This window comes from Argiope bruennichi, chromosome X2, assembly GCF_947563725.1.
Source record: "Argiope bruennichi chromosome X2, qqArgBrue1.1, whole genome shotgun sequence".
NCBI lineage: Eukaryota > Metazoa > Arthropoda > Arachnida > Araneae > Araneidae > Argiope > Argiope bruennichi.
Window position 1 is genome coordinate 12,385,223 of NC_079163.1, and position 14,792 is coordinate 12,400,014.

A 14,792-nucleotide genomic window follows, 5' to 3' on the forward strand; every position below is an offset into this window, starting at 1 on the left:
GTTTAGTGGAGTTCGTTTTGCTTTGTAATTTGAATGAAGTCTTAATCACAAATGAAGTATCTATGATGTAATGTATGAAAACAGACTGTTTAAAATGTATATCACGTTCTAAAACCAATGCATTAATAAAGTTCTAATTTTTCAGAAATGAAAATGATTATTTGAAAAGTGTTTAAGTTATATCTAACTACTGAATTATATTTTTATTCAGCTTAAAAATAATGGATAAAAGCAAGAATTTTTTTTTATTCATACAAATTTTGGAAATTAAACGGTTTCTGACGCTTTCCTGAGTTCTTTTTTACATAAAAAAAATCTTTCTAAAGTGTTAAGTGCTATCTGAATATATTATGCTTATTAAGAATTTCTGGAATATAAATCTGATTTTTTTTTATGCTTAAATTGAAAGCTAACAAGAATATCTCCAAAAATGAAGAATTCAGGAACAGCATTTTCAGTTACTAAAATGAAATCTTTCTTTTGAAGTTTGATATCTTTCTTCTACTATCTTTACTGAATTTTGCCTTATTTTGTTGCCATGAATGACCAAAATTCAGTGATTACTTAGTGACTGAGTACTGATTGTTTCAATTGATGCATTTACTGTTTTTACAGCTTTTGTATTTATAAGTAATTTTTTATATAGAATTCTAAAAAATAATTTGTCCATTGGCCACAAAAATATCTTCAGTTTCTCATTAAAAATTGTAATATTTTTTTAACCAAATATAATTCTTAAAGAAGTATTGATTTTAGAAGAAACATCTGTTCTTATCAAAGTAAATTATTATAAAAAATGTTGGATTAGAAAAGAAGCACCAGGTTTAAAAAAATAGATATGCTGAAGTTTATGCAATAAACTGATTATTAAACTCTTCTCCATCTGAATTAAGTAATCCTTCCCTTCTTGTTGACCATTTATTAAAAAATAGTTGTATTTTAGCTCTTGTCTGGTAGTTCCAGTAGGATAAAAAAATATTTTGATATGTCGAGTTAATTTTACCTCTTAAATTTTTATGTTTCATCAAAAAAGTCTGGTTTTTATAATTTCATATATGTGTGTGGATTTATAATAAGTCCTTCACTTCACTGGAATAGCTTATTGATTTATTTCATGAATAGACTGCAGATCATAGTTAATTTACATATGAAGATTCAATGCTGAAGTAGGGAGAATTGTTTGAGAGGTTATTGTTTTTGTTATGTGCAGTGTCTGAAGAATTAGTGTGCCATCTCTGCGCGGTTCGCACTTGGTTTTGATGAATTTTTCTGCTCAAGGATTCTAGTTTAGACTTGAAGTTTATGAGTCATCTCTTCTCGAGATTTGCAGTCTAGTTACTTCGTATATCACTTCAAAAGGTGGGACTGTGCCATCTTATGTATAGTCAATTCTCACTTCTCTCGGCTTTCGACGTGTGAGGTCCTCGGAACACTGAAGGAAAAGAAAAGAAAATAAAGAATAAAAAAAATATGAAATGTCTGATGTGTTAGACTAGGGTTTCATGTGGTCAACTGATGTGGAGGTTGTTTCTGATCTTTCATGAAAACCTTCTTTTCCCACTTCGTAATAATCATTCGTCTTTATATTGAGCAGTTTATAAAATTTTAGAAATATAGACTTTCAGGTTTCTTCCTAACTGGGTTCTTTTTATTTCTACTAATTTGTTTATTTTGTAGAGTGGAGTATCTTTACATCTGACAGTAAAGTCACTTAACTTTTTAAAGTCCTTTGTTTATTTCCTTTATTGGACAATAATACATAAATGTTGCAGTCGGCAGAAATGAAAACTGAATAGGCAACTGGTGTAGTAATTCTCAGTAACTGAAATTTTTAATGTTTTTATGCATTTAATTCATCTATGTTTATTCGCTACTTTAACTTTTCAAACTCATTCTCTTTTTATATTTTGGTTAATCTTCAATTGGCTTACTTTTCAGTCTTTAAAAGATTGTTCATTAGCTGCTTTAGTTGTTCAATTTTCAATGATCTGTTTGAGGATGCGAAGACGAATTCTTGATCCGTTTTGAGCTCATTATAATTTTCAATCACTATTTTAATTTCCAAAACTTTGAGATTTTCAAACATAGTTTCTCTAAGTTCTTTGGTGCTTAATTTTAAATCATACTACTTTAAATTATTTAAAATGCTCATTTTAAGTGAAACAGAAGTATCGCAGTACCTTTAAATGTTGATGTTCACCGACTTTGAGCCCTCATAGTTGTGTTTGTGATGGGTTGAATTTTGTTTGATTGAAGTAGCTTATTCCTTTATTTCAGGAATTAACAAAGATGATTATGGTTAATTTACATGTAAAGATTCATTGGTAGATTTAAAACTTTTGGAAAGGGAATATTTTAAAGCAGTGAATTTGTCACGTGTAGTGTTTGAAGATTTGGTTCTTCACTTATGCCTGATTCACATTTGTGTTTTGATTAATTTTTCTGCTCAAGAATTTGATTAAGTTTGGATCTTGTAGATCGCCTCTCCTTCTCAAAAGCTCCAATCTAGCTACTGTGTAATTACCATTAGGCTGCTAGAAACATCACATCAAAAGATTTAAGAGGTCTTGTGGATAATTAATTTCTACATACATTAAATGCAATTACAACTTATAGTTAGGAAGTCTTCTCAAGGACCAGTGAATGCGCAGTAATTTAATTATTTACAAAAGTTTATATTTATTTATTTTTGAAAAATTAATATTTCTTAGAAATATAAACTAAAGCAGACTTATTTTTTCATTAAAAATTTAAACTTTGTTATTTATTGAAATAATAATAATAATAATTTTCTCAAATCCATCCATATTCCTGGCATTTTTTCTAAATCCATATTTTATTATCTAATCACACATCTTTATTCATATTGTATCTATCTTTGCATCTCTGATATTTTTTTTAACTATGCATTTCATCTCTCTCTCTCTGAAATTTGAATTTTGTTCTTGTGCTGTTTCCTTATTTGTGAAATGGAACCAAAGTGTTGATGCTTCTCTGTAATTGTGCATGTCTAGTTATTTCAATAATGAATGAATAGATGATAATCTGTAAATTAAAAGCAATGTATTTATCGCAAAGGTTTGTTAAAGTTACAAAACATTTTAGATGGCTTTATTGAAATCAATTGGCTTGAATTGTGGAATAGTTTGAAATATGTTTTAAATCAAAGTTGGTATAAATTGTTAACAACTTATTTATTTGTGTTGATGATATAGTTGATTATATTGATCAATACAGTCTGTAAAATAAAATAATGAGGGTGAAGTCATGTATTGCAAGTCTGATTACAAGATTTAATTTAATTATTTATTAACTATTGTGCATTATATTCCTTAAATAAATCTTGATAATGTAGAATTTTAAAGATTTGATAAAAACATTTCCAGTTATTCAAGCATCTATTTAGAATTTGGTGATTTCAGAAATTCATGACTTATATAGTTTTAACTTCATTATAATGCTCTGATATTTCTATTTTTAATGTATAGAATTGTTATAATTTGCAGTCACGTATGATTGAATAAAAAAGAGCCTCTTTGTAACTTTTATATAAGAAAACTTGCTAAACTTATAAATTTGATTTGTGATTGTTCTTATTACTGATAAATTCATGATATTAATTTTGTTGGATTGGATTACAGGTTTTGAAAAAATTGTTATTATTATTTATTTATGAAATTCATGTAATTTAGTCTAATCTTATTTATTTCACCCTCCTTTTAAACAAAGCTCATTTATAAAAATTGCTGCTGTATCTTCTAATACATAGTATTATAAATAGAATCTATTCAGTGTATCATTTAATAATTCGTGTTTGTAATTCAAATATGCTTTATGGAAGGGAAGGGATGCTTAAGAGAAATTTTTGGTCAATACCTTCATGTAATTGGTATAAATTATTTAAAAATTAGTCAATACTTTTGATTATTTTAGGACATCTGGATAGTCAGACCAGCATACGAAGAATTCTGCTTGTGACAACATGTGTTTCGTTAGTTTATTCTGGACTTCAAGTTAGTACTTTTTGTTTTAGTTAATTTAATTATTAGAAAATTTTAATTGATATACTTATTTGCCAAACGAAATTCGTGGGAAGGAATTGGGACTTTTAAAGATATATCCATTCTCTTAGTTGCTTGCTGAGAACTGATGCTTGTTTTTTCATTTCGTTTTAATTTGATCCTAAAATGAATAACAGGCTGTTCTTAGGATAAACTTATTTAAATGTATGAGGAAGCAAAAAGGGTTTATTCAGAAGAAATAAATTTTGATTTGCTCTACGCACATATAGTGGAAATGAAACATGAAAATATATATCATTTAACTAACTTATTTAATAGGAATAGTTAAAGTCAAAGTAGTCAAGTGATTATTATTATTTAAAACTAGTTATAACTTATTTTAAACAGAATTAATTTCTGTTTAAATCGTTTACAGCATTTAAATTGAAATATTAAGTCAGATCTTAAATTCCTCTTCTCAGTGATAACTTAGATATATCAACCATTGATCTTTTCTTGGCTTTTTAGTTAACGGATGAGATGTTTTGAAAAATATCTTAAAATTTAAAAAAAGATTATGAAGTATTCAAACAAATATTATTTCAAACTACAAGTTTTTTGTATTTGAAAGTAGTAAAAAATTATTCTTCTGTTATGCAAAATCATGCAACAGCAAAAGTGCTAAACAGTTTTCAATTAATAAAATTTTATATGAAATCTCTTTGGGGTTCACATTGTTATTTTCCATAATGAATAGAAGGTGATCAAATATTGTAAACAACTCAGTGAATGTGAAAAAGCTTATCCAGAGTTGACCTTTCTCAACTCAAGAACTTCTTTATAGACCTTCAAGATGTGCAGATACATTTTTTTCCTTTTACTATAATTAAAGATAGATTTTATATATCTCTGTTTTAATTACTATGCTTCTCTTTTGCAGAACTCTGCTAGTAGCACAACTCTTTATTGAATTATAGAGGTATAAGCGATTTGATAAAAAGCACATTTAATAGATATTTATATCTTGACATTTGTTTTAAAAATGTGTATTTTTTTAAGACGCTCTTGAGAAGTTAACTCCTCAGCTATTATAAATATGTCAAGATTATTTAATTAAAATTCTCTTTAGATATTTAATTTTTTATTTATTAGATATTTATTTAAAAAAATTATTTTAAAGCAGAATGCATCATTTTTAAAAATGCAGTTCTTCACAACTTCTTAGACATTGCATATTTTATGTTATAGTTAGATTGAATGACAAAATTATATGCTTAAATTTTCTCATTTTGCATTCTGTTTTGTGTATTGTTTTGAATTATCTCCTTTTTGAATATGTTTTTATGCATTTTTATTTATGAATTATTTTTTTAAATATTGCTTATAATTAAATAGGTTGTTATAATAAAATGTTGCATATTTTTAGGGTGCACTTGAAATTACTGTCCCTGACGAGACATTTTTTTCCTTGTATAAACAAAAGGGATTATTTGGTCATGGAGGAATGCTGTTTTGGTTTATTAGTTCAATTGTATTCAGTCTGGTATGAGTTTTATTGTATATAATTGCAGTATGTTTAAATGATAATAATAATCTATTATAGTGATAGAATTACTAAACTTATAACCTTTTCTGATGTTATTCATGGTTTAACTTTGAATTTAATAAATAGTGAGTTGAATATTTTTTATTATTTTTGGTTCATATAATTTTTTTTTGTTCTGTTTAATGCTTGCTTTAGATATTTACCAATTCATTAAAATATTCCTATCTGATGTCAATTATTATTAAAAATTTATTAAGTGCAAATAATTTGATATTTCGTCTTGAATTTGGGATGCATTTTATTAAAAAAATATTCCAATTTTATATATGGTTGCAGTTTTTTTTTTTTTTTTTTTTTTTTTTTGTATCTTTATTTTTCGTAAAGAAATATATATCATTATTTCACTTTATCTTCGTGTAATATCAAAACAACGGACAACAGTGAAAATTAAATATTTTTTTGTGAGCGTTTGAAAGAATTTGGTATGTTAATGCATTTAACTGTTCACAATTGAATTTTATCAGTACACTATTTAAGAGGGGGGGGGGAGATATTTCTCATTTTCTCAGAAATCTGCAGTTTAATTGTATAGAAAGGACTATTCAGTAGTTTGCTGAATTCATTTTTACAGAATTTTTTGTAAAATATGAATTCAGCAGCAAGGAACTACAGAGCAGAAAAACAAACTTACACACACATATGACAACAATAATTTCCAAGCAGGATGCGTAGCGTCATTAAAATTCTTTAAAAACTGCTTATTTTTTATGTTCCTTATATAAGTACTTTAAAAGTGCTTTATTTTAATCAATGTCTTTTTATTTTTCATCTGATGGATAAAAAAAATAATCTCAGCACGCTAGATCTGCCCAATTATAGGATGCATTTTCTTTTAGATGTCGGATCTTTCAATGTTTAACGGATTTAATGAAACCAGAAGTTAGTGGAAAAGGTTTTATCTCAGTTTAGGGACATACTGATAGAATGGGGAAAATACATACTTTTCATTTACTTGACTTTTCTTTAACCTTCTTTTGCTTTTTTGAGATAAGAGGAACATCCTTTCTCTTTAGAAATACTTTTTTTGTATTCATGCTATGTTTTTAACAGTAACTTCACCGTATCCTTGCTTTTCTACATATGATTACTTGTTTATAAAGCATTTGTTAGTTATATTTTAACGTCATTTAGCGAATTATTTCAGTGCTTTTATTTCAATTAATTTTTAGTCAAAAGTTTAGAATTTCTTTACAGTATATCGAAAAATGTGCATTTAATTCGTTGTAGTCTTCTTCTATAAGTGAATACAATGAATGAATGAAGGCTTTCAAAAATAAAAATAAAGTAAAATGCTCACGATGTTCAAAAATTATTAGTAAGTCATTCATTCCTCTTACCAAAATAAATTAACTCTTTCGGGACAGGATGTCTCTATTCTAGACGTTTGCTTGGGAAGGAGCGTACGTTAAAGGAATCGTCCCACAGGACGTGGGTTTTACGACGCTAAGCCTAACTTTAAAAAAATAATAATAAAGTTTAAGTCGTAACGACGAAATTTTTGGTACCTATCGTATTTTTAGTTCACCTGTCATATATGTTAAAATTAGCATTTAGCAATCTTTTTCTTTTAATTTACAATAAAATGTAAAAAAAAACTTATTTACATTGTGAAATAATTTTAAAAAGTTCTATTCAAATTATTCTGAAGTTTTAATGGACTAAATACATTAATAAACTTTAAAATAAATATTAATATAATTCAATATAAAATAACCAGAAGGCAGGTACGCAGTGAGCTCAAATTCTGATAAAATATTAATATCGAAATCATTCAAAATCTCGCTTCCTAGTTCTTTAGACCATGAATCATCATTCCTCATCTGTGTCACTAATTGCCTTATTCAGAATGCAAGACTTTCTTCCTCTGATAAATAATGTTTTCTTACTATAACAAATCGAATTCAGGGCATTCCGAAATAAATAAAATTTAAAAAAAGGAAATACGCGTACATCATTTGCATGCTACGTTAAATGCAACAGAACTGACGGTAAAACTCAAACAGATCCTGAATAGTAGCAAAAATAACAATATAATTTGGAGGGAGACCAAAAACACGAGAATGTTTCTATCACATGGAAAGTTAAAAAACCCCAGCTCTGTTTATTTACATTAGGATTACACCCCCCCCCCCCACAGCAGCTGATGAATAAAGTGAGGCAGAATATGAGCTAACTGCAGGTCAGGATACTAAAACTAAGTTCATTTCAAAAGTAATGGACACAGGGAGCCATTTAGTGGCCTTTAAAAATCCTTCTAGCTTAAAATGCACATGTGCATCACCCGTCCACTGAACTCAACTTCCAGTGGCGACGCACGGGTGATACGCCCGGCTGTGAAAGAATGTTCGTAAGTGAGCCATATATGACACGCCGGTTGCCGGTTTAATGATCCTTTTATTTAATTATTAGAAACATAATTTCATAATCGAGTGTAACATAGCATTGTAAATGTAACACATGAGTTTAGAACATCATTTACACTTCATACTGAATAAAAACAAATGTAAAGAATTTAAGTAGAATTACAATGCTACTTTTTATTTGTTGAATAGTGAATGTTATGTTAAACTTCGGTATATTTAAAATCTTTGACATTCTTATGAAATTAGTTGAGCTTATGGAATTGTAGAGGAGTTGATTGCTGAAATATTTGCTTTGATGAAAAATTAAGTAAAATAAAATGTTTTCTACAAAACTTTCCGTATTGGCTGTAAAAGATATGCGTCTATGGTTACCAAATAAACTCACATTTTAGGATTATTTTTTTGCCATGCAGAGATTCAAACTTCGCCTTTAGCAGTGTCATTTTTCAAATTGGCTGAATTTTTATAATTCCTACGGAAAAAAAATAAATCCAAAGAGCAATATGGTAAATGTGAATTTTCTTTTATTATTCGGAGCTTTTAACAACATTAATCTTAAAACTATTTATTGCTATTATTCACATTAATGGATTTATACCAGATTCATTATAAACTGCAAACTTTTTCTGGACTTTTTAATTGCGTTTTAATTATACTTTTTGATTACTTCTTTGTAAATAAATATTTCACGTTAAATTGGTTGTAATTATGAAGATTTTGCCCTTTGTTGTTAGTATTCATCATAAATTCTGCGTAGGTACTTGGTGTCTATTATTCCTCATTCGAGTCACCTTAGTTTTTCAGTTATTATTTTGTGCGAACTTCAAGTATTATGTCTAATGATATTTTTCTCCTTAGGTATATCTTATTGTTTTAATCCTTCCTTGGACTAGATTACGGGATAGACTTGCCCTACCAAGTAAGAAATATTTTATATTGCAAGTTGTTTTTATCTTTTTGGCTAAATAGTTTTGCTTATGAATCGTATATCCATTAGTTTAAACATTTCTTTTAGTTTATGATAAGTTTCCTCATACACTGATTTCAATTATTTAATCATTGCAGCCAAACCCTCTTTTTACTGGTATATACTATTCTTGGATCTGTTAAACATATTTCAAGCCATTGGAAGTGGTTTATTGTATTATAGGCAAGAACCTGGATTATGGTATGTATTCCATAAATCTCCGAATATTTTTGTTATACTTTTATGCGTCATCTTCCTGTATTTTTAATTGGAATATTTTTACAATTTTTGAGAAATTTGCCTATATTCTGAATTTTAATAGATGTTTCAGTCATTTTTGTTGAATTAAGAATCGCTGGATTGGACTGTTCAGCTTTTTTTTTTTTTTTTTTTTTTTCATTTTGATTTTTTGTAAGAATTTTATAATCTGAATTTAGTGAAGGGTTTTACTTGATTTAATATTATATTTTAAGAAGTCTTTTTTAACTATGCATTTATTGTCAATCATTTTTTTAAACTCGTTTTATTTCTTCATTATAGTGTAGTTGATGTTACTGCCTATATATATTTCACCATTTTTACGCCCTTGGTTTACAGAACATTCCTGGCTGATTTTTTCAGGTACAGATTCAATTCATCATTTTTAATTTTTGTTCAATGATAATATATTTTAAAATGTGAAATATTTTAACATTTAAGGGATTTTTTTAAAAAATTTTGACTAATCCTTTGAACGGCATTTACCTCATTTTTCGGTATCTGAGGGCTTTTTAATTTTTTATTTATTTCAAATAATAATAATGTCTGTGAATCGGAAAATTCTTTCCTGCTTAGGAAAATAATTGAAAAAAAAAAAACTTTTATACTATTAAGTCTGTCTATAAAAGTTTCTGAGTATTTAAAATATGGTGTAATTTCTGATGATCGCAAGCAACAGTTATATATAATAGAAAATCTGAAAAGTTCTGTTATTCTGAAAACTATTACCTCGTTTTGTGACGTTTTTTTCTCTTGTGTGTGGTGTGTACCATTTGCTTAAGAAAACACAAAAACTTTGGCTTTTGGAAGGTAGGATTTTGTCATCTAAGATTTACTGTAGATATGATCTTAGTACTCATAAAATCTAGTACTGTGATTTAAGTAAATTTCAAGTAGATGTAGTATGAAAGTTGTTAGTAATATCATAGATGTTGTTTAATCTTCTGATCACAGTTAAATCAAGAAGTCCATCTTGAATTGTTTGAATTTATCAAAGAGGATTTGAACAATTCGATCATAACATCTGATTTTTTTTGGGGGGGAGGGGTTACTTTGACATACCAAGTTAATTATTAGGAACAATTTTATATTTTCCCTCTCTTCTAGAAAATGATATTAGGCTGATTTGATTTTGATCAGATCTGATCTAGATATATGTTTGATTGGATGTTTGCTCGGTACTGTACAGAAAATTAACTATTACTTTTATCGCTTATTTTATTAAGATATGTTTTGACCCCTTTTTCTGAAAAGTGAATTTATATCTATGTTATAAATTAAAATTTCACATGAAAATAATGTGGCTGAAATAAATGCTTGCTTAACTCTTTGTAGTTATGTTAGCTCTGAATGTGTTTGCATGCCTTTTTCTGATTTATACATTTCTGTGGTAAGAGTTCCTTTCCCTGGCCATAGATTTAACAAAATTATTATAATTAAATGATTTTGAAAATTGAATATTCTACCTAATCATGAGAAAACAGAAAGCTGTCATATTATAAGCATAGATTAATTTTCTTTAATTTTTTTATTCTTTAATATTAACTATTTTGTAAAGTTTACAAGAACATCTTTCTTGTTCCTTATTTATTATTACCATTTTATAATCAAAAATATAAAGTATGTATTAAAAATATTTTGAGCTTAAGCCATGTATGGAATTAATTTTAATATATTTTGTAGTGTCACTCAGCCCAGCATTATGTTTTCCTATAAAGCTCAAGTAGATGATGTAGTAGAAGATGATAATGTCAGCTTGCCACATCAACTCTCTTGTTCATCATTGAAAACAGATTCGGATTACATTTATCAGGTATGCATATTGTTAATATTATGTTGAACTCTCAATTGCTAATGGAATTGGATAACATGACAAGCTCAGATAAGCTGCAAGATGACCGAAAAAGAACCCAAATCATGAAAATGCTCTTGAATTTTTTCCCCCTTAATAGAGATCCTGCATATATAATTCTGACTTAATGAATGATAGATTTCTGTATTTACCAGTTGTTTGTTTACTTTTTACCAAAAATCATTTGTTTTTCTTGTTTAGAATTAAAAGACACCTATCTTATTTGCATTTGAAGCTTTTTTTAACAAAAAATTTGAGATTTACAATTGAACGTAATCAAGTATTTACTATATTTAATATCCATACACTACATTTTGATTTGTTATAAATATGCCTTCAAAACATCCCCCAGTTCAGGGTGCTTAATGTCATTAAAAGCCGCTGATTTTTAATGATCCTTTTATGACGGTCTTAAAAGTTCGTATCTGCTTATTTTCAGAGAAAAAAAATTCACCACAATACAGAACCATGCTAAATCTGCCCGATTGTATGACTGTATTTTCTTACAATGTCTGGCGTTTTATCTCTGAAAGGGTCTTGATGAATCCGGAAGTCTTTAGAAAGGATTTCTCTGATTAAGAAAATATTGTCAAAAATGAGCCCAGCATTCAAGCTTCTAATAATTGGCAGATAAGAATCCATGAAGTCCATGCTCAATATTCGTCGTAAAGAAAAGTGTCTAGTAGAAATATATTTTTAGAACTATATATATATTATCATGAATGAATTTTATTATTCCCTCTGTCTGAAATTTGTATAAGAATTTTGGAATACAGTGGCGAAGTTAGATCTCGCCTTTGGGATAAGATGATAACAACACATATTTCTACTTGAGATTCACATTTCTACTGGCACAAATATTGCCTTCATTATCTGAACATAACTAACTCGTGATTAGTAGAGTTTAAAGTAGCCTCAGAACAGGACATTATTTTAATTAAAATTAAGCTAATCCATAAAAAATTTTGCCTTTAAATTTATTTAAATTTGACACAAGTGCATTACTGTAGCATTGAAGTAAGAAATTAGTGATAGAAGTACAAACAATTTTATTTTCATTTTATATTTTCTATTAGAAAATTTGACTGTATTTTTCCATTTTGAGCACATTTTTTTTTGTGACTAAGACAAAAAATATGTGCACATATATTTTTTTTTGTTTGTTTTAGTCACTTGTTTCACTACTAACTTTCTTTTGTGAAAGAAAGGATATTAAATTTTTACTACATTAATAATTTTACTGTTATATAAAAATTGAAATATCAGCTTGATTTTTATTTTTTTTTATTTTTCAGAACAATTCCTTGTATGATAGTACTCATTTTGATGCAGCTAATATCAACCCCCTATATATACATTCCCTTCAGTCTCCTGACAGTTTTAATGGATTTGAAGCTCCAAGCATGGCAGGTAGTATTAATTCCAGCCCGGCACCTCAACAACAATATCAACAAGTCCCTGCATCATCCAACGTTAAAAAAACATCACCTTGAAGGTGTTAGATTCTTATACTATATTAATTTAAATCATAATGCTTGCCTGGCATCATTACACATTTAGCATGGTTTGTTCGTTAGCTTAGTCTTAATGTACCTCATATATATATATGTATTAGATAAAATTTGTTGCAACTTCTGTTTGTAAAGAATTATTAAATGTTTTTATTTATGCATTTTGACTATATTTCTCGCAAGTCGCCATGACATGAGTTTAGATATTTATCAACAAATGGCTTTAAAAGTGTAATATTTTCTTATATTCCATGTAGTTTTTCTTTAAAGGAAATTGCATGTTTTAATAGCATCTTTTAAATGTGATTTTTTTCTCCATGAAGATAATCAATTCTCATGTAATTTGCTAGTCATTTATTTCTACACAAGCTTTTTATTAATTCTTTCATTGCCTTTTTTCACATATTAAAATTATGAAAAAAAAATCAGTTTTTTAAAAAATAAATGTTTGTCTCTCTTTTTTTTTTTTTTTTTTTTTTTGCAAAAATTGATTATGTTATTCTTTTTGTTTCATTTTAAACGAAATCTCATTGCCAATTAAACATGAGGGGTGAAATTATCTTTGTAATTATATTAATTTGCTTGTATGTAAATATTAAAGGAATTATGTATATATATGTAATCATCAAAATGTTAATATTTATTAGTGCAAATATGAAGGAAATTTTTCAGATGTACATAAAAGGAATCAGCATTACTTAATACATTGGCATATTTTACCAGATCTGTTTATAAATAACTTTCCATGAAAATCTATATTTCCAATTTTAAGACATTTATTTCAATTGATTATTCTTTTTAAAGTTAAAATAAGAACTTATGTGTACAATTTTTATTCATTTATTTTTATGAAAATTAAGTACTGTTAAATATTTGTGATACATAAACTGTTATTCAAAGTTAAAATTTGAATATATGCATATATGTTTTTAGAGATTAGTGAAAATATTTGTTGGGAATTGTAAATATTATATTTATTCTTGCATATTCTTTTTATTTTGTTCCAAAGAAATTTGATACTACTTAAAAACATGTACATATCTCTCCAACTTTGTTTTGATAAACGTTTTTATGTTTAATATTTATTTATGTACAGATATTTTACTTTAAAATAATCTGTATTGAATTGTACTTATTTAACTTGCACTATTATAGATGGAATAAAGGTATTGATTTATGTTTCATTGCTTGTTTTGTGTTTATAATTTATCTATACATTATATTTTCTAATGGCTACTTTACTTCTTCAGTACTTGTTCATGACTTTCATTTTTTTCATTATAATGAATTTTGTGATTTCATAGAGGAAAAACAATTAAATAATTTGATTTTTCTTAACATGATGTGACATTTAATATTTTGTTGTCTTTTTTAATATGCTGTTGCATATATTACTAAATATATGAATCAAATTTATTTGGGGGGGGGGAGGAATTCATAGGAGTTATCTGATTTTGATTGTTCATTATAACATATTAGACTTTTTGTTGGTTGGGTATGAAACAGAATTTTCTTAACTGGTTACCTTTAAAAGTAACTTCCAGATTAGTCAACACAGTAAAAATATCGATTGTTTTAAAAGGTATTGATTAATACAGATAATTTCTGATTTCAATCTGAAATGAAAAGTGAGCAGATTTAGTATTATAATAATTTTAAAAAAAAAAAAATTTCCAATGTATTTTTTATTATTTCATTTTATTTGTTTTCAGCTGTCACAAAAGCTAATAGAATCAATCTTTTGAATATTTCAATTTCCTTCTGGTTCATATCGTTTTTGCATGTTAAATTGAATTATCAGCTTTGTTAGAAATTTTATTATCGAGAAAAAAATGTTTATTTCTTTTATCAGGCGTCTTTACTAATAAACTTGTTTATCACGATTCTGATTTTATGTAATCCCATTTCTAAAATTGATATATTATATTATTTAATAATTTTATAAGCCCAGACCTAGTTGTGCTTATATTAATGTCTTCATTTTACTCTGGCATAATTTTAGAAGTCCAGCCTAAATTTCTATTTTTTAATTGATTCTGCAAATCAAAATAAGTGGAAAACTAATAATATTTTGATATTTATATGTTTATGAAGATGTGAAAATTAATAGCAATAAAATATAAGGAGCAATAACTTTTTATTTTATTTAAAAATTAGTGCTCTAAAGATTTTTTAAAATTTAAAATAGTTATGTGTCATCGCCCTCCCCTCCCACTGAGTTTTCCTTTTCAGTT

General features: G+C 27.0%; 1 protein-coding gene across 1 annotated transcript in view; it reads left to right on the plus strand.

Annotated features, from left to right (window-relative positions):
- Positions 1 to 13,672, plus strand: part of LOC129960625 (transmembrane protein adipocyte-associated 1 homolog) — a 31,746-nt gene extending 18,074 nt beyond the window's left edge. The window contains exons 6-12 of the mRNA XM_056074167.1: positions 3,934 to 4,013; positions 5,428 to 5,544; positions 8,829 to 8,889; positions 9,036 to 9,138; positions 9,478 to 9,558; positions 10,879 to 11,008; positions 12,343 to 13,672. Of these exons, the coding sequence (XP_055930142.1) occupies positions 3,934 to 4,013; positions 5,428 to 5,544; positions 8,829 to 8,889; positions 9,036 to 9,138; positions 9,478 to 9,558; positions 10,879 to 11,008; positions 12,343 to 12,540 (770 nt within the window). The 3' untranslated portion in view covers positions 12,541 to 13,672. The remainder of the gene's footprint in view (positions 1 to 3,933; positions 4,014 to 5,427; positions 5,545 to 8,828; positions 8,890 to 9,035; positions 9,139 to 9,477; positions 9,559 to 10,878; positions 11,009 to 12,342) is intronic.
- The last annotated feature ends 1,120 nt before the right edge of the window (positions 13,673 to 14,792 follow it).